Raw genomic sequence first — 19,890 nt, 5'->3', positions numbered from 1 at the left:
AGCATTATCCAGTTAGTAATCAAGCCTAATCATGCAAATTAAAGTGTTAGTAATAGAATTCGAATCCTTCCACCGGATGATTAAACGAATTATAGTTGGCCAAGCCACCTGCACAAAGGAAAAACACACAACAGTACTACCTTGTATTGGCCGTCAGCGGTTCGGTTGTCATCCTTCAGCGGTGCCACCGTGGCGACTCGGTACGAGTCCGTCCTACCGGTCTGGGTATCGTTCCATCAAACACAACATCGACAACAACAACAACAACAACAGCAACAAACAATGGCGAGCGAGCGCATTCGCATGTGATGTAATGGGTTTTGTTGTTGTTGGGGGATATCACGGAATGGGTGTGATGAGATGATGCAAAAAATTATAATCAAACAGCAAATGAACAAAATCACACAGGTTTTTTTTTTGGCGATGATGAGTGGGCACAAAACGCAAGGAATAATATGCATGAAAATAAAAAAGGGAAAATCATCATGATTAGCATGTTGTCTATTCTATTCACATACACTTGCAGGCTATAGCTAAAAGGAACTGGGATAAGGATTTTTGTTTTGTTTTTCGGGAAAGGAACGGGTTTCGAGACGATGAGATTCGATTCAGTTTGATGCTTTTACAGTCAGTCGATTTTGACGGGAGGTTGAGAGAAACCATTGCGGAGCGAGCGCAGGATGATGGGGTCGTCGAATATCGATTTCCCACAGACCTGCAACATTTTGATGGAATACGACAGGAGTCTCTCCTGGCGGCGGAGCGGCGCGGCACGTTTGCACGTTTTTCTGTTGTTGCCACCCCCGAGTCACCCATACCCACCAACCCGCGTTGGATGAGGGATGTGTGGGGATGGTGGCAGCCAGGTCACACAAGGAACTCAGAGAAGACATCGCGCGAGCGAGAGCGAGTCACTCCTGAGTCGTCCGTGTCCAACCGTGCGTCCGTTCATAACCTATGGAGACGACACGGACCTGCGCAGTCCATCTTTTCGTGTTACATAACACATCGACCGATTGTTGGCCGTGCTGTGGGGGGTCGAGTGATCGCGGAGGTGAGTGGTAGGATTTCCAATTATCCAAGTAAGCCTCCCTCCAGCGCACTTCTTCCGAAAGAGAGAGAGAGATCCAAGCAGGCCAAGTGTACCAGCTGGTTGAGACGATCCCAGTAATCCCTGCGGGATTACTTTGCACCAATTACGTAATGGAGGGTAGGCCCGGGTGCCGTTAGATTTGTAGTGTCCTTCAAACTTGATAGTCTCATTAAAAATTCTGACGTAAATATGCTCTGTACAGCAATTCATCTTGTCGGTTTAATTAAGGGAAAGAGTAGAGCAGGGGCGCGGGGCTCCCGTTTCGTAATCGATATCGGATTTTGCTGATCAGCACTGCCTTTGCTGCTTATAAATTTATAAACAGCACCTTAATGTTTAAGGTCATCACGGTAGGCAGCAGAAAAGATGATTAATGAGCGCGTCTTCTTCGTGCTCTATTCCTGGCCGGTGGCCAGCTAACGTTTGCTAGCTGTCCTCTTCTAAAGCAAGTCAACTAATATTAGAGCACAAACACACGCATTCGCCTCACAACTGTACCGTGCGCCGTTGCGAGGTGTGCTGATGGTGACAAAAACAAAAATGTCCTCCACAAACACGATGGAGCCGCATGGTTGACGGTGGAATTTTACCGAGCATATTGAATGTACTATGCTGCGGGTGTGTGTAGACGTGAAATTCGAACCGAAGGCGAATTAAATTTTAGATTACAAAAATTTTCCGAATGTCGTGCCCTGTCACTCATCGGCCTCGGAAGAGGGGTTCGGATATCAATCACCCACCGGGCGGGAGTTTGACAGACGTTCAATTATTGTCTCCCGCCACCGACTGCAGTAGGCCGTTGTTGTGGAATTTTTTGCACAGAAATTGTTTTCGAATAACTGATAAGCCCCACTGCAGGTTGTTGTAAATGGATCCGGATTATTTGTGACAAATCCAAGATTGTCACCAGTTCGCGTTTGCCAAACAGAGCTGCAATCTTATCGATTCTGGACGGAACTGGAAATCTTGGTTTTATCTGGTTAAAAATAGTCCCGCACGAAACAATCGATTTGGGTCAATGGAATTTTGAGAACAACAACAACAACAATCAACGCACCCGGCTGCCGGAGATATCACACAACGGCGAGGTTATTGAAAGGTGTAGATGCATAGATTTGAGCTAAGTTGTCAAGATAGCTCCGTAGACTTGAAACGGATTGCTGCGACACATTCGGCGAATGATTAGGGTGGGCATACACGGCAAGTGTGCAGCCACTTATAGGCGCTATTTTGAGGTTATCAAAGGCGGAGATTGTTTGTTTATTATCGGAACGCAATTAGTTGTACTTGGAAAACTTTTGGAAGTTGATTCACATACCGTGAGGACGCGCTATACTGAATTGCGTAGAAATCTGCCACTTAAGCTCTGAACCATTTGGTGGATTTTTTTTTTAACTTTTGGTTAAAAATTGACTGATGGAAAGTTATCGATTAACCCTGCTATCCTAGCGTGGTTATTTCTGACAGACAAGAAGTTAAATTTTGACAACCGTGGCTGAGTTCTTCTCGAAAACCGGTCGATCGACAGCACAGAGATTTTCGAACATACAGAATAACTTTCGAAATGTCACTTTTAACCACGAGTTAAATTTAGCTCGGTAAATGGTTCACAGCCTTAGGCTGACACAAAAAGTTAGATTTTGACAATCGCGGCTGAGTTCTGCTCGAAAACCGGTAGATCGATAGCATAGGGATTTTCGAACATGGAAAACAATTTTCGAAATGTCACTTTTAACCACGAGTTAAATTTAACTCGACAATTGGGACACAGCCGACAACTGAAGCTTTCTGTGACGGGGGAGACGGCTCTTAAGGAGCCGTCGACAAACATCGTGGACTAAATCTGACTAAGGCTGTGAACCAATTGCCGAGTTATGTTTATCTAGTGGTTAAAAGTGACATTTCTCAGCTACGGATATCAAGCATTTTGTCGATCAGAAATAACCACGCTCGGATATCACACTGATAAATTGAACTATTCCCATTTTGCTTGAAATTCAATCAATTTGACATTAAACTCACTTTAATCATATCGAATGATTAAAAATTAATCCTCTCTTTCTAAAATATAAGCATCTGATATTAATCCCAGTTTAATCATGGTTGATTAGATTGTAGATTATCTTTTTTTGAATAAATTTTAATCATTTTTGATTCTATTTTAATAATTTTTTATTGAATTTCAATCTTTTTTGATTACATATCAGTATTGAAAAATAATAAAATTTAATACTGGAAAGATTATTTCGAATTTAATCATGCATGACTACTGCCGAAGTAATCATGGCTCGGACTCAATAAGGTGAAGCGGGAAACTGCATACTTTTTAAGCTTTTTTGATTTAATTTATCTTTGAGTGCAGGCTTCGGCTGTGTTCCATTTGGTGAATTTTCACTTAAAATTGACACTTCGTAAATAAATTATAATGTTCGAAAATCCTTTTGTTGTTGATCTTCCGATTTTCGAGAAGGTGTTTGTCAAAATTGATTCCTGGTTTGTCACAGATGGAACACAGCCTTAGGCTGTGAACCATTTGTCGAGTTAAATTTAACTCGTGGTTAAAACTGACATTTCGAAAGTTATTTTCTATGTTCGAAAATCCTTGTGCTGTCGATCGACCGGTTTCCGACCCACGGTTGTCAAAATTTCTTGTCTGTCAGAAATAACCATGCTCGGATAGCAGGGTTCATCAATAATTTTTCATCTGTCAAATTTTAACCAGAATTTAAAAAAAAAATCGACCAAATGGTTCAGAGCCTAACTTGGTGAGATTACTAAATTCTATTTCGTGACTCAACAGCACCAAAAAGTTTGGTCCACGTGACGATCATTAATGCATTTACTGATCATATTCCAGTCCCGGCAGTGTCCACCGAATAAGTCGAGCCCTCGCTCTTGACCGTTAATATGGGCAAGGTCATAATAACCCATAAGCCAAATCCCGGTCAAATGACCTATATAAGGCATGATCGTCGTTGTCATCGTCGGCGCGTCGCTTTGTGCCATTAACTACCGTTTGTTGCGAAACTGGTACAGACTCAACTCGTTTGTTCAAATAGAAGAGAAAAAAATCGACCCCTAGAGATAAGAATTCTCTGCTGCCTCGGCAGATGAGTCGTTGCCCTGGCCTGAACAGCGAGAGATGGGGTGAACAAGCAGGGGCAGAACAACAATTACAGCCTTTGTAACACGGCTGACACCGTCAGCAGTCGATGACGATGCGTACTTTGAATGAAAGGGTTTTATCTATATACAGCAGTCGACTTAGAGAGGAAAAAAAGTTAACCTTGAAGTTGGAATGTACGATCTGAATCCGATCGATGTTATTCATTTGTCGACTTGTAACTGCTAACTTAGGCTGTGTTTCATTTGGTGAATTTTTACTTAAATTTGACATTTAATCAATTATAATGTTCGAAAATCCCTCTGTCGTTGATCGTTCGATTTTCGAGAAGATGTTTGTATGATCTGTTTTGACTGATTTGGGTTGATTCTACCAAAATTTGGGTAGTTTTTAAATAGCGTGTAGCATATAATTGCAAATCGTATCTAATGTACATAAATTACATATACAAGTACATCTATAGTTTTGAATCATAACTAAACAAAAGAAACTTTGCATCGAACAGCGTTCTAACCAGTGTCTGTTTTTATCAATTACCAACACAAGCAATGACTAGCGCTTCAACCCAGTGTGTACATAAATTTCGTTTGTTTTGAAAATCTTCGTACGTAAACGAGCGAAATGAACAAATGGGTTCATTATAAGTCGACGAATGGGCATTTGTTGATGTTCATGTATGCTTGAGTATCCAACTCAACATCGTCAAAGCCGGAAGTGATCCTCAATAGCAAAAAAAATCAATTTCGTGTTGGGCAATTGGATATTATCGATCCCAGAGCCAAAAACCATCAATACAGCATGAGGTAATAATTTTCCATCGATCTGAGTGCGAAAAACAACACGTTCTACAGCGCTATATTTCTGTGAAATGATAATAATCACTTTGTATTTGATACTGAAAATCATCCCCACACAAATGAAGACAACAACACAGGCGCCAATGAACATCGATACACGAACGAAACTCAGCGGTTGCCTTGATCAAGAGAAAATGCTGTCACATGTCAAAATTCAAATTCATCCAGGTAGGTGTTGGTTTATCTTTTAGAGTTGCCTTCATTTTCTGTTATTTTGAGTGTAGAAAACATGATTTTTATCAGCACTGGTTTCAAATAATTTGTCACGATTTTTTATTTAATCAGTAAAAGTCTAGTCGTTCTATAACACAATTCGATACACGAATATCCGACTACAACCAATTATGAAGCAATTAAAAAGCTGTATCTTTCCATCAACGGACAGCTTCAGATGGATGCCGGTTTGTCTGCATGCTCAGATCAAACCCAAAAAAACGTTTTTTTCTTATCAAAACAAATGATTCAAAATAAACTTCCGTCAGTCGGGTTCGGGTAGCGACTGCCCGGCAGCTTGAAACTCGAACGACTCGAGCCAGCTAGACATAGTTGTTTGTTTTTGGATTTCACTTGGTAACTTTCTGCTTTTATCTTTTCCCCAGAGATAGTTCCAGATTACTGCTGCTACTGCTGTCAGGGCAGGAAGAGGATGATTTATACCGTTCTACATGAACGGGAAGTGTTAATGTGCCCATTTTCAAGTCAGCGAGAAGAGGAATTTCAAATATTCGCCAAATTTGCACAGTGTCAGTTTGACGTGTGGGAGTGCTTATTTTGCTGGTCTGGATTTAGAGGTCGGCTAAAGATTTATGGCAGAGATTTACGGCTTTTAGGATTGCCGAAATATGGAAGTGGTGGAAGTTTTAAAGCGTGTTTTAAACTTAATGTACCGGGATGTAACCAATATTTGTAGTTCAGTGAACTAAACAAAAATTTGAGTAAATTCATTACTAACGATATTGCGGTTTGTATGAATATTTAAACTTTCCCGACGAAATGTGGAGACTTCCAAAAGCTTTAGTGGCTTTTAGAACCCTTACCATTTCAGCTTTTCCTTGACGTTTTCGCGAGCAAACGAATTCACCAGCTGGTTTTATTATGCTAAAATGATCAGCTGAAAGAAATTAAAATCACTAGAGTCTAAATCGAGACAAATTCCGCCATACTACAATTTGATTAAATTCATGGCGATTAGGAAACCTGAATATCAGAACTTGATTTAAACACAAAATAAATCAGGATATTTGGCAACCAGCGTCTCACAATAGAAAACAGACCAAATCAAGCTGAACAATGAATAAAGTCCTGAGTAACATTGATCTATTCTCTTCATCAACATTTTCTTTCGTTAATATCTTGGGGATCTTGACGTGTTTGTCATATTAGAAGTTAACTGATACTTTCTTTCATCGATCTGTGTGCTGAAAATAGTTGGAAATGTCTTAATATGGCCGTGGGGATGCAAAGAGAAAGTCGCCGAAGAGATTCTATCAATGTCAATTAGGACCAAATGCATTGTTAAGTTTGAAATTTTGCGCTTTAACTTTAAAATACCCATTAAGTGAGTAACTGATACGCATAAAAGAGTAACAGTTACTCATAGTTTTGCTCATTTAATGAGTTAATCAACTTTTTTCGACGTAGAATTACGTCTTTCGGCAACATTATTGGGGTGCAATTTAAAAAAAACCAAAATCGATCGCGTTACGGAAAGTGGTCAGGTTTTGACCACTTAGAATTCTGTCAATAGCGGATGGATTTTAATTCTAAACAAGCTAATCGATTGGTAATTTTTCTACGAAGCTGCTAAAATGAATACTTTATTAATTTTCTATAGGTCACAATTAAAAATTACACAAATGTCCAACTGTTGCAATGGTGATCAAAATTATCACCGATTGCCTGCAAAAAGTGGTTTCCCTAACATAGTAGTAATCCTACGTCAAATCTACGGTCGAGTCTTGGATACAACCTCTTACTTTTTAATAAGAAACAAAATTACTCATCAATGGATATTGGTAAATTATCGAGTAATGCTCTAGTCGAAATTTACATTACCAGAAGAGAAAGTCGAAGAAGATAATCGGCCAATCTTACATTGGAGCTTCTGCATTGTTCGGGTTGAATTTAGTAGATATCAGCACCTTTTTCCCAGAATGGGTTGCTTTTCATCCCTAAATTGGTAACTCGTTTTTAGCGTGTACGATTGGATTTAAGAAATTAGCAAAGTACAATTTACAGTGGACATTTGTTCGATTGAAATTTGAAACTTTGGCTTGAGATGTCTTTTCTCTCATAGTCGGTAAGGGCGCAGCTATAAAGCAAGACCATGCTGGAGGCGGCTGGGTTCGACTCCCGGTCCCGTCTAGGAGTTTATCAGGTTGGAAAATTTATCGATTTCCCTGAGCATAGAGCATGATTGTACTTGCCACACAATAATACTAATGCAACAATGGTACAGTCTCTTAGGAAGCTCTCAATTAACAACTGTGGAGGTGCTATAAAAGCACACTAAGTTGAGAGCCGGGGTAAAGAAGAGCATCGACAAAGAAAAAAAGTCAAAACATATGGAAGTTCTGAAAATTTTTCAACGAGATCAAATGTGCATTTAGTACGATTAGTACATTGTACTCGAATTCCAGTAAATATTTACCGAGAACCGGTCGATTTCGGATATCCAAATCAGGGAAATTAAAAAAAAATCCAAGAACACGATAACCTCAAGGTATTGACAGTGTCGATATTTACCCAGTTCGGCCAAAATGCATTAAATTGAGCTGAGTAGCGTTGTGTTATGTTTGTATAAATTCTGAGTACCACATACTCTTGTTAGTCATATCCACAACAATTTTGAATTTTCAAAACTGCAATATTTATAAACAACTAGCTGAGTGTGCCCGGTCTTGCTCGGGATTCAATATTAGCTTGAGTTTATGCGCCGATTTAAAAAAAAGCATCCTATATTGTACGTAGCCCCCCCCCCCTATTATCTAAGGGGCTACCCCCTATGATTATCTCCTTATACCCCCACACTCGCCCCCACATTCCTAATTTGGTTCCATTTGCTTGATTAGTTCTCGAGTTATGCAGAAATTTCTGTTTCATTTGTATGGGAGCCCCCCCTTACAGAAGGGGGAGGGTCTCGAACCATCATAAGAACCTTCCACGGCCCCAAAAATCCCTGTATACAAATTTTCACGCCAATCGGTTCAGTAGTTTCCGAGTCTATAAGGGTCAGACAGACAGAAATTCATTTTTATATATATATAAGATGCGCTCTTTTCTTTTTTGTTGGAGTTTGATACAGAGACCGCTCGAAAGATGAACGATATTTGTGCCGCAACAAAATGCTTGCTCTATCACTGATCCTGAATTATGATTAATTGAGACTTCCGAGACTTCGTTTCTGACGGTTTCCTAATGATCCTCAATTTTATGCGTGACAGTCTTTGGATTTAAAAGGTGAAATGAACTCACGATCGTAGTGAGAGGTTCAATGACCCAGTGGCAACCATTTTTGCTTACTGAGGCAGAAGATCATGGGGGCAATACCAGGTTCCTTCACAGCAGGGAGGTGCTTTCGCTTCCGACCAGGTCGTCGACCATTTGATTTAACCAATCGATTCCATTAGCATCGCTTCATGTCACCGGGTTTGAACGATCGTCGTTCGTAATGGTTTGCTGTGATGTAAAGGGCTCGATGGCTTAGTGGCAACCATTTTTGCTTGCTGAGCTGATTGGGTGTAACATTTTTTTCGAAAAACATTGCCTTTTATCAAAGACAACATCGGGTATTAGACAGGCAGAATTGCTTCATCTGCCGCTCAAAGGTAAATGCTCCGAACGAATTGGATAGCAAAGGTTCCATCCTCAGAATAAAGGTTTGTGCACTTGCTCATTTTTCTATGCGTTGCTGCCACCTTCAATAGAGTGCAGCGCTACTGTGTCTGTCGCTTGAATTCAGGCAAAATTGCCAGTCTTCTTGATATGGTGTCTTCGCTTTTGTCCAACAAACTCTACTAACAAAATTTTCGATCCTGCAACCTTTGTGGACGTCGCAGAGGTCAACACGGTCTCCAAAAACAACAGAAGTCACTCTTCCTTCCCCACCTACTCTACCTGATTGTAAAGACGTGGTTAGGCCGTTATTGACTTCATTTAAAAAGCCACTGAAACTTGTACACAGGGTCACTTCCAGCCCCCGTTCAGTAAGACAAAGCTAAGCTGGGAGTAGTTCGGAAATTTCAACGATACTCGGAAAAAAATCCGTTCCCGAAAACGGGAACGGACCGTGAATTAAAAATTTTCTCAAATATACACCGTGAACTATGGTTCACGAATATGGGAACTCTTTTTTTCCCGTGTAAGCATCTTAATCGGACATTTTCGAACGATCTATGAACCTTCCTGCACCTTTTTTGACCCGGCTTGATAGAGCCTAAATTGAGCAATGCTGAGCAGTATTCTGAGGAGTAGAAATCCACCTTCCAAAGAATTCCACCGAGACTCACAGCTTGCAACTGGCAGGGCATAACATGAGAGTGAGGTTAGTTGCTACTCCTTTTGACATCTTCTTTCACACGCTTTTAATCTTACTATGATGGGTGAACTCTGAGCTTCAAGCCAAGAGCAAAAAAGTCATCCAGAGCCTCTCAAGGGCACCACACGTCAAATGTAACTCTCGCATCTTCCTATTACTTGCTGAGTTTTTGATTAAGTATTGAGCAGTTCCACGCCTGATCTGATGTGACCTTCTCCGATTTGCATGAAATTTTGCATATTTGCATGTGATGGTCAATCATTCACATTTGAGCCAAAATTCAACCATTTTGAATCTCCCAATAAGAAAACTTCAAAATGGCGTATTTGATATTATTTAACAAATCACAACTCATAAACGTCACTTCCAATCGAGACGTCATAAGTTGATATTCAATTATTTTTTGGTATTTGACGTGGAACGAATTCGAAACCTACTATTATATTTTTCAGCTTTACTGAGGTTCCCTAAAGTTCCTGGAACTTGGTGGAGGTTTCCTTATCTTAGTCAAGGTTTCCAACGCATTATAAAGATATCCTAAACATACCCAAACGACTCTGTTGTTTGTTTGACCTTCTCCAAACTTACCATAAGCTTCCCTTAAATGCCTCCGGACAGCCTTCCGAAAATTCCTAAAAATCTCTGAAGTTATTCCGAACGTTTCGGAAGTGATCACGGAGCCTTTGAAAATCTCCTAAATTGATCAATGTGTTTCGCTTTATTTATCTGAAATCCACTGTCCTTCTCTGAAATTTCGTAAAATTTCGTAAAATTTTCAAAACTTATCTGGATCTGATCTTCTCTGGACATCATCAGCTAGAATCAGGGAGCTAATGAAAAGATATCAAGCCTGGAGAACGGCTGAGATCTGCGGATGAGTACCAGCGTCTTAATGGGTATTCAGGGAACTAATGAGATCGTGGAAGTTATGAGAGGTTTTGAAGGATTAAAATACTCAAATACTCAAAGCTACAGAAACGCTCTCTAAAATTATAGGGACCTTCGCAAGGGACACTGAGATCTTACAAAATGAGAACAATCTTGTAATGACTTATGTTATCAGTTCATCCCAAGCGGTCATCCTTATGAGAGGGTGGATGAAACATTATTCTTAAATGTTTCGTGTATCTCCACGATAAGAATAGGAAGGCTTCTGGAGATACTACAAAGTTCTAAGACCGTCAGTTGTTTCATCCAATGATCAATTTTTTTAATTTTCAAATATTTTACCACTTGGTGGCATCAGGCTTGACAGAGCTTCACACGTGAGTATTGCATTATATTGCGGAGTGGAGCTCTTCCTCGCAAATCTTTCCACGGAAACTGGAGTGAGGTTAACTGCCATTGATTTTCATGCTTTCTGTCATCCGCTCTCACTTTCGCTCTTCGTGAGCTCTTCGCTCAATTTGTCGATCAAACAACTCATCATCCTCTCGCGTGAGTTCGCTCTAAAGCTGGGTTTAGACAGGGCAAGTCAATTGATCAAGTTAGTTAAGTTCAACTGACTTGAACGCGAATTGAACGTGTTAACCATGCCATTCAACTGACTTGATTAACTCACTTGAATTGAAAAAAGTTCAACCAGGCTCAACTTTTCAATCCAGTTGAATTCAACTGAGTTGATCATTTGAATTGCCTAGTCTAAACCCAGCTTAACTCTCACACACTGAGTTTCTGTTTGCTTCTAGCTTACTTCTGCTGCCGCTCACTCGAGATGAGGGCTGCCTAGTGCCTAACTCTCAGGACAAGAGTATTTGCTGAGCTCCTGCACAGTTGAGGAGTTTCGTCAAGCCTGGGTTCGATAATGTCAGATAAGGCTATTGGATGTCCATCCAATATGATCAACATTGTAATGCAGAATTCCACCGCTTGACGGCACTGGTAAAACATTAATTTAATAAAGAGCGGAATTTCTCACAGAAAACGATATATGTACGGCTTGGGATTGCTCAATAATGCCGTAAGTCCTACACAACGATCAAGTCGATCGAGTATTCAGCCGATGATCAGCGTTTCAAAGCATAACTCCACAAATTGACGGTGTAAATTTGATCTACTTAAGAGCCGAATATCTTTAAAATTTGGTGTGACTGCATTATCGATTGTTTTACAATGTTGTAAGTACATCTGAAACATTGGATAACTTTTTACCCACTGAAGTCTTCAGTTGTGAGATCAAAATACGTAGTTTTCAAAGGATTCCAAAAGAAAATATGCGCGGAAATTCCAAGAAGAAGTTTTAACAAATTTTGAGAGTTTTGGAAGATATTCAAATAAATTATGGGGAGAATTTGAAGGGAATCCGAGAGGATGCTTTGAGAATGCTGAGCTAAATTTTAAAAGAATTCTCAAATAGTTCTGTTTTGATTTACAATACAATTTTGAGATGAATTCCAAAGAAATTCTTAGGAATACTTCAAAGATTAATTTCCAAAGGGTATTTTTTACAGATAATTGTGGACAGCATTTTAAAAGAATCATCGCGTGAATTATTGAGAAACAAACATTGGAAGCAGAAGTAGAGCTTATTTAGGCAAAAATATGCTTCGTCAACTGAAAAATGGCTTATTAATCCTTTAATCAGCACAAATTTGTCTGGTAAGATAATTGTAGAGCAAATTCTAAGAATTTCCTAGAGGAGATCTAAAAAAGGTATGTAGAAAATTTCCAATTTTGATATACATGAAAAGGTCAAGGGAATGCCAGAAAGAATTATAAGAAAAAATCATAGATATCCCATGAAGACATACACCCTATATAAATCTTGAAATTATCTAGGTAATTCAAACATTGAAAAAAATTCAAGACCCCGAGCATATAAATTTGGTGATTTTTTGGTCAAATCAAAATTGCAATGAAACTCCCGGATTTTCCCGGTTGGTTTCGATTCCCGGTTCTCCCGATTTTCCCGGTTGAGTGGTCACCCGCGTAAAGAGCATCAACATTTTAGGATGAGGCAACGAAGGGTTTTCAGCTGTTGTTGTTGATGATGATAGTGGTCTACCACTCATTGTAGCACTGAATCTAGTCCGATAGCTGTGGGCTCTCTTCACCTTCTGAATATGATCAAGCTTAATAACATCTAATTGTCATCAGCAAATCCCTGTATGAAGGGTAAAAAACCAATGGATTCGCCTATTAATTTCTTTGGGATAGATAGGAATCTCCTTCCAACAACTTGATCAGTCAGAAAACGAGCCATCCAACAGGAAGATGCCCCAATGAATAGGGAGAAGAGACCGTCCTTTATCCACGAAATGGTAGCACCACGGAGTTGAGATTTTCACTCTCCCCATCCAAATCGCTCCGCATCCCGAATTTTTGATACATTGTAATGTGTTATTTAATAATCAGATAATCAGAAGCATAACGTCTACAAAAATATGCGAGTCGATTGAAATCTGCCGAAAATAAATGAGGGCTAAGATGCAAGCGCTTTCAATTGTTCCACAAACATTGTGAGTTCATGAGTTGTGATGATCAAATTTTCACTGACAAAAGGCACCTATAGGCGTCACTAGTGTCGTTTCGATCTGCTAAAATGCAGGATATTCGCTGAATAAAGCAGACAAGATGACAAGTTGCGAGTCCATCGGATGTCCACCAATTAATTAACGTTTGATTGTAGAACTCTATGACATACAGGCGCAAATCAGTTCAAATCACATCTTATTCTCGATTTAGAATCCTAGGATGCTCGACTTCTTTCACATCTCGCATCGAAACCCATCTACTCGCATCGCGCTCCATCTTTTTGAGAAAAATCTTCAAAACTTCATCAATCTTTTACCGATCTAATCATCGTGCGAGCATTTCATTGCAGTAGAACAAAATCTTCCCTGCATCTTAGATATAGTCAGCTCCCTCGTGTCATTTGAAGGACGCAAATGGAAGGAATTGGACTCTATTTATGTAGCAGCAAAGATTTTATTTTGCTATCGTAAGATACGCGCACACTGGGTACGTAGAAATGAAGATTTCCTGCAAAAAGATGAAACTCGATACGAATAGATGGATTTAGATGCGAGCAATGATAGAAGATTTTTCGATGATTTGTTCGATTTTTGAAGCATCTAATATTGGGATTTAAATGTGATACTGCCCTCTGGTCTTGTGTGAAAGATAGACCTTAGTGATTACAGAATTCTACCAATAGTTACCTCAAATAGCTGGAACGATAATTGAACGAAACATTGTGAAAAATCATGTTTTCACATATATGGCTGTTAACTTAAGCAAACACGAAGCAAACGACACACAACAATGCAAACAAAAGATATAGTAGCTACTCTTGGTTGACAACGCACACATGCAACACAACGTGCTTCCATCCAAGTAGCCAACAAGTTCACTGTTTCGCCTTTTTTGCTCGATTAAGGCTGCTATACGGCTGATACGAACTTCATAAGCCCCACATTAGCCGTATGCCAACCTTATATCGAAAAAAAAACGAATGCCTTGAACTTGGTAACTTGAATCGAAGGAACCTGTCCTTTGCGTAACTCCCGAATACGTACTGTGCGGAGTTACCCTGCTACTTGGTGGTCCACTGAAGTCTAGAGCTATAACAGTTGCAAATTCGTAGAACTATCTTCCGGCTCCGGCTTCGGTTGCCTGAGTGTATGTGTGTGTATGTGCGCACAGTTCTTGTAATCAACGAGAGATTATCAGGCAACTGGAAGCATCAACTGTGGGAGAAGGCGCAGCATATTCCGGGGTCGGGTTAAAGATAGATAGAAGAAAGGTCGGATATTAAGATTAATGTTGGAGTGGAAAATTTATCTTTGGGAGGGAGGTTGTTAGCGATTGTAATGGTGGTTCGTTTTGCTTTGGGTTCCAACGACGTCGAAGATTTACCTAGATTTGGGAATGTTTTTTTTTTGTGATAGAAATTGAATGTTGTTTACGCTCTGTGACAGTTCCAAGTCAAAATGTTTTGTGACTTCCAGAATGATATGACCACAACTTATTAATCTCCGTTCGTTCGGAAAAGATGATTTACATCCGAGCACGAAGGCGGTAATAGCTTGTGCGCCGTTTCTCAGAAGTGTTAATCACCGGGATAAACACAAACTCGCCCAGAGCCGGGGTGTAAAACCGGCTTTTCTACCGAGCAAGTGTGTGGCATTCGCTCAAGGGTTAGGGGATTTGTGTGATTTCAAGAAATCAGCAGCCTCCATCAATTGTGATGAGTTGACACATTCTATTGGCAACGATTCTCCCGTGGCGACATGACCGACAGACGACGACGACGACGACGTCGAGTGAGAGGTGAAAAACAGAAATAATTGCAAACGATCATCGGCATCGTTACTCTTTGTTACCGCTGTCATCGGGTAACCGTGATGGATTTCAATTAGCTAAAATTGGCTGCGGCGTATAAATTTCAATATGGCGGATTTTGGGCTCTCAATTCGCCAATTGGTGATCGTAAATCTTCAAAGCTATATGATCACTTTGAACGGTATTTTCGGGGAATGGTACAGCTCGAGTGAGCAGACTACGCGCTACGATCAACTCGTTAGCTATTCCTATCATATTTTAGCCCCGGATCATGATTCGCAGACAAAACCTAACAGACAATCGAGGTTATGCAACCGAGCAATACAAGATCTCTCCAAAAAAAATTTGCACACTACCATCAACGACGACGACGTTTGCTTGTTACTGATTGATTGACTGATTTATTCAAGACCAAAGCGACTCGCGACGATCGGCAAAGGGGCACAGCAGGACAAGTCCAACCGGATAGTTTTCAGCTGTTCGGCTCAACTGTAGCAGGTAGAGACGAGGGTCGAAGCGGTATGTAAAATATATCTCGCACAACTAGTGCAACCGGTTGCCCTCAACCATGGAAAATAATACATCAACAATCCGCGATTTGTGTTTGAACCGACACGAACGTAGCTTCGTACGTACGTACCGATCGTTTGAAGGTTTGACCTGCTGGGCCATCAACCAACGGCGAGAAGCGGTTGAGGGGGAGTCGTGTTCTTCAAATGACCATACGACGTGTGCAAATGTTTTATTCATGCGCCGAGCGCTCGGTGGAGTTGTATGGGTACGTGCTCGTTTATGTTAAATAATGTAATTGATTTGAAGCGAAAACGATCTCCATAATAAATAATCGCATCGGCTAGTGCGCGCATCGATCTGCCTTGTGGTGACACTGACTTCCATCGACGCATTCGAATCGAAAATGTTGCGCACTTCGACTGACTGGGAACTCGGAACTACACTCACACATACGGATCGGTAGGGGGGAAGCTGAGTGGAGGCGGGCAGGTAACCCCAGATGCCAGATAAGGGCAAATTGAATGAATGAATGAATGAACGAATGAATGAATGAATGGTTCCCTTGCCGAGCGACGAGAGTTCAAAGCAATTTTGCACTGATTTTTATTGCTTGGATGTGCTATTTTGTCCGCCGCCATAGGGCAGCGAATGAATACGGGGGACCCTTAATGAAATGGAGAGCGAAATGAAGCAGCGTGTGAGCGATTATTTTTAGCGATCAAATGATTCTCAGCTGCAGAAGCAGGGGAAAAAAATACATGGAGGGAAAGGGTGCCGCGGGTGAATCATTCATTGCCTTGACCCTGGAGTGGCGAGTCGAATCGAGTCGGATAGGTTGATTCGGACAGTGAAATTTAAAACTGGAACACGAGCAGCCTGTTCACGGGTGAAATCTCGCGTCATTTTTCAATAGGTCCTATCTACAGCGATCGATTTTGTTCATCGACTATCTCTCTTTCGTTAATAACTTGGATGCATTCATAGTCTGGTAAAAGAAAGATTATACGCTTATTGGACGATAAGAACAGCTGAACATGAGTGAGCCAATGAAGAGAATCGATCAATGTAGATTGGTCTATTTGCAAGGTGATGCGTGAAATAGGATTTCGGTTTCGGGAAACATTCGGATTCAGCGTGTAATTAAACAATAGTTTGTGTAAATTTACACGAGTATTGCCTGCAAGTTGCAACAAACTTCTGAACTACTACGTTGTTTCAGTCAAGTTTAGCACAAGTTTAGTACACAATTTGGAACTCTTTCTTACTCTGTATGGACGCCAAGAAGCGACAGTTTTTGACTTTGCAGACAATGAAAACATCGTGGTTAGGTGATTAGGTTTTCCCGAATTCAGAAATAACTTCATGAATCAGTCATCTCTTATCAGCACCCTCCAGAATTAGCAACCTGATTTCAGAATGGTATGAAAATAAAACAATAATATCTTTGAGTGACATGATGAGCCAAATAGGTGTGTCAATGAGACAATTCTACGAGTGGTTTTTCCAGAGTACTTAGTAGGAATTTAAAGATCTGTTGAGATTGATTTCCATGGTGGCAGACACTTTTATCAAGAGAACCAATGAGTCACAATTGAAGCAAATGCATCGTAAGCTGAAGATCCAAAGGTTCCAGATAATTTGCGTGTTGCACATTCGAAGCACCGAGCAAATCAAACATGACTCATAGTGCTAACAACAGCAACAGCTGTTACATTATGTCAGTGCTGATAAGTTCCAAAGAGCATTTTGACGTACGCAAATCTTTGCACCACAGACAAGCAGACCAAAAATGCTCCACAATCAAATCACTGACGATGCGAGCATAATTGTAAATCCAAGAGACCATCAGCCTTAAATCAGCTCCCAGTCAATAAACATGCCTTTAATCAGCATTAATCCAGTATTTTCAAGCACTTGAGAAAAGGAACCCCTTTATTATTTCGAATTGCAACGAGCATGATGATTAGAAGATTGAGCAGAGATAGACACCACTTACCGCCACGAAGGAAACGGCAATCGACCACCTGAGTGGCAATCTCATTCGCTAGGTGAATCCCCCCCCCCCCCCCTTGTGAATGTACATTACGAGAGACTATTTTCATCCACTTCGTTTCATGCAAGAAAGCAGCAGTCTTATCATTCATTGCATCACAGCAGGAGTCTGTAAAATCCAATTCATGTTTGAGTTTTCTCAAAATGTCAAGTTTGAGATTGAGAACCGATGAGTGTGAGGAAAATCAAGCTGTGAAGGCATTGTGTCATTTCCCAAGCTCAGGGCTGGTAGTGCTGATGCGATATAATAGTAGTGACTTTAGTGATTTATATGGTTACTTAGAAATTCAAACACAGTTTGATATGTCATGGAACTTAAAATCAAATTTCATAAATTCCTCTAATTTAATCGAATCTCACAACGGAATCTCCTGTGAAGAGCATTTGAAGTGATTTGAATAATTTACTTTTGCTTACTTAGTACATGATGACTAGCAAATAGTAATTCCCATTTTTTTATGATCTTAAATTTTATTCTGCGTTCGAAATCTTTAAATATTTGATATATCTAGGTAGATAACTTTGATAATTTGCTAAGAACTTTTCACAGAATTTATTCAGAATGATCTCAAGAACTTTTCCCTAAACTTAGAGGCACATAAGCCATTACAAACATACTATTGCATTCTTGAAATTCTCTGCAGAACAATCAACAATATTCTTGGAAATAGATTATTTTCGTAGTTGGGAATGCTTAACATCAAATATCAGAATTAAAGTGGACATTTTATACGATAGATGAGGCGATGAAAGTAAAGAGCTTATAGTTCCGTTATAGTGTGGCAGTGTGAAATTCGTATGTAGAAAGTAGAAAGCGAACAAGGGACAATTTTGAGGAAAGTACGAATAGGGTAGAGCATCTCCTTTACCAAGCTCATCCGTTAATGAGGGCTGGTGAGGGGTGTTTCCCCCTGCCACCACTGGTGAAAGGGATGATCGCCGATTTGCCCATGTACCTCTGATGTGCGGAAACAGTTCTATCGATTGTTTCACACTCAAGTCGCCTTCTGACGTAAACAACTATCCGATTCGTACCTCAAAATTGGCCTTTGCTCGCATTCTTCTTTGTACATACAATTTTCTCACTGCCGTACTATTGTATAATTGATCCTCCTAATCGATCGTATAAAATTTCCACTATAAGTCTGATATTTGACGTTAAGCATCTCCGACTATGTAAATCGTTAAATTCACGCATGAAGTAATAACACATGATTAGTTAAAGCAGATTATTTTCGATTTTTAATTGATTCTTCTAGGAACTCCCTGAAGGCTCCTTCCATAAATCCATGCTTAGAATTTCCATGCAATTAACCTCAGAAATTTCATAAAGTTCTGCTTAGAATAATCTTGGACTTCTCCCTTGCATTCAATTGGAAATTCAATTCGTGTTCTCCTCAGAATCCCCATAGTATTTCCTCAGAATTCTCAAAACAAAAATCCACCACAAACTTTGAAACTCTTCTCAGAATTCCTTTGGGATTGAATCCTCAAAATTCGATTCCATTGGAATTCTTCTCGGAATTTATTTCGAACTCTTTAGAATTCTCTTGCAAGTATCGTCACAAATCACCCCAGAATTCTTTTAGGACTATCCGCAGAGACCAGCAGATTATTTTCGAATTTTAATTGATTCTTCTAGGAACTCCCTGAAGGCTCCTTCCATAAATCCATGCTTGGAATTTCCATGCAATTAGCCTAAGAAATTTCATAAATTTCTGCTTAGAATAATCTTGGACTTCTCCCTTGCATTCAATTGGAAATTCAATTCGTGTTCTCCTCAGAATCCCCATAGTATTTCCTCAGAATTCTCAAAACAAAAATCCATCACAAACTTCGAAACTCTTCTCAGAATTCCTTTGGGATTGAATCCTCAAAATTCGATTCCATTGGAATTCTTCTCGGAATTTATTTCGAACTCTTTAGAATTCGCTTGCAAGTATCGTCACAAATCACCCCAGAATTCTTTTAGAACTATTCGCAGAGACCAGCAGAATATTTTCGATTTTTAATTGATTCTTCTAGGAACTCCCTGAAGGCTCCTTCCATAAATCCATGCTTAGAATTTCCATGCAATTAACTTCAGAAATTTCATAAAGTTCTGCTTAGAATAATCTTGGACTTCTCCCTTGCATTCAATTGGAAATTCAATTCGTATTCTCCTCAGGATCCCCATAGTATTTCCTCAGAATTCTCAAAACAAAAATCCATCACAAACTTTGAAACTCTTCTCAGAATTCCTTTGGGATTGAATCCTCAAAATTCGATACCATTGGAATTCTTATCGGAATTTATTTCGAACTCTTTAGAATTCGCTTGCAAGTATCGTCACAAATCACCCGCAGAGACCATCTTTGGAGTTCACGGGATTTTCATGGAATTTTCATCAGAGCCTTCTTAAGCAAAATTTCAGAGCTAATTTTGAATTCTT

General features: G+C 39.9%; 1 protein-coding gene across 11 annotated transcripts in view; it reads right to left on the bottom strand.

Annotated features, from left to right (window-relative positions):
• Positions 1-19,890, bottom strand: part of Atpalpha (sodium/potassium-transporting ATPase subunit alpha) — a 216,242-nt gene that overhangs the window by 43,665 nt on the left and 152,687 nt on the right. For 8 of the 11 annotated variants that reach the window (XR_010517724.1, XM_065224007.1, XM_065224006.1 and 5 more), the window contains one exon: positions 141-221. The exons of 2 other annotated variants lie outside the window; for them this stretch is intronic. Coding sequence is in view for 7 of the 9 variants with exons in the window: in XM_065224007.1 (XP_065080079.1) it covers positions 141-221 (81 nt within the window). In the remaining 2 variants the exon portion in view is untranslated. Of the gene's footprint in view, positions 1-140; positions 222-14,128; positions 14,300-19,890 lie in introns of all 11 variants that reach the window. One more of the 11 variants, XM_065224013.1, reaches the window with a different exon arrangement.

This window comes from Ochlerotatus camptorhynchus, unplaced genomic scaffold (genome assembly GCF_037179485.1).
Source record: "Ochlerotatus camptorhynchus isolate MF236.1 unplaced genomic scaffold, CSIRO-AGI_Acam_v1.1 ptg000203l, whole genome shotgun sequence".
Taxonomy (NCBI): Eukaryota; Metazoa; Arthropoda; class Insecta; order Diptera; family Culicidae; genus Ochlerotatus; species Ochlerotatus camptorhynchus.
Note: the sequence above shows the minus strand (reverse complement) of the source record. Positions and strands in the feature narration are given on the sequence as shown.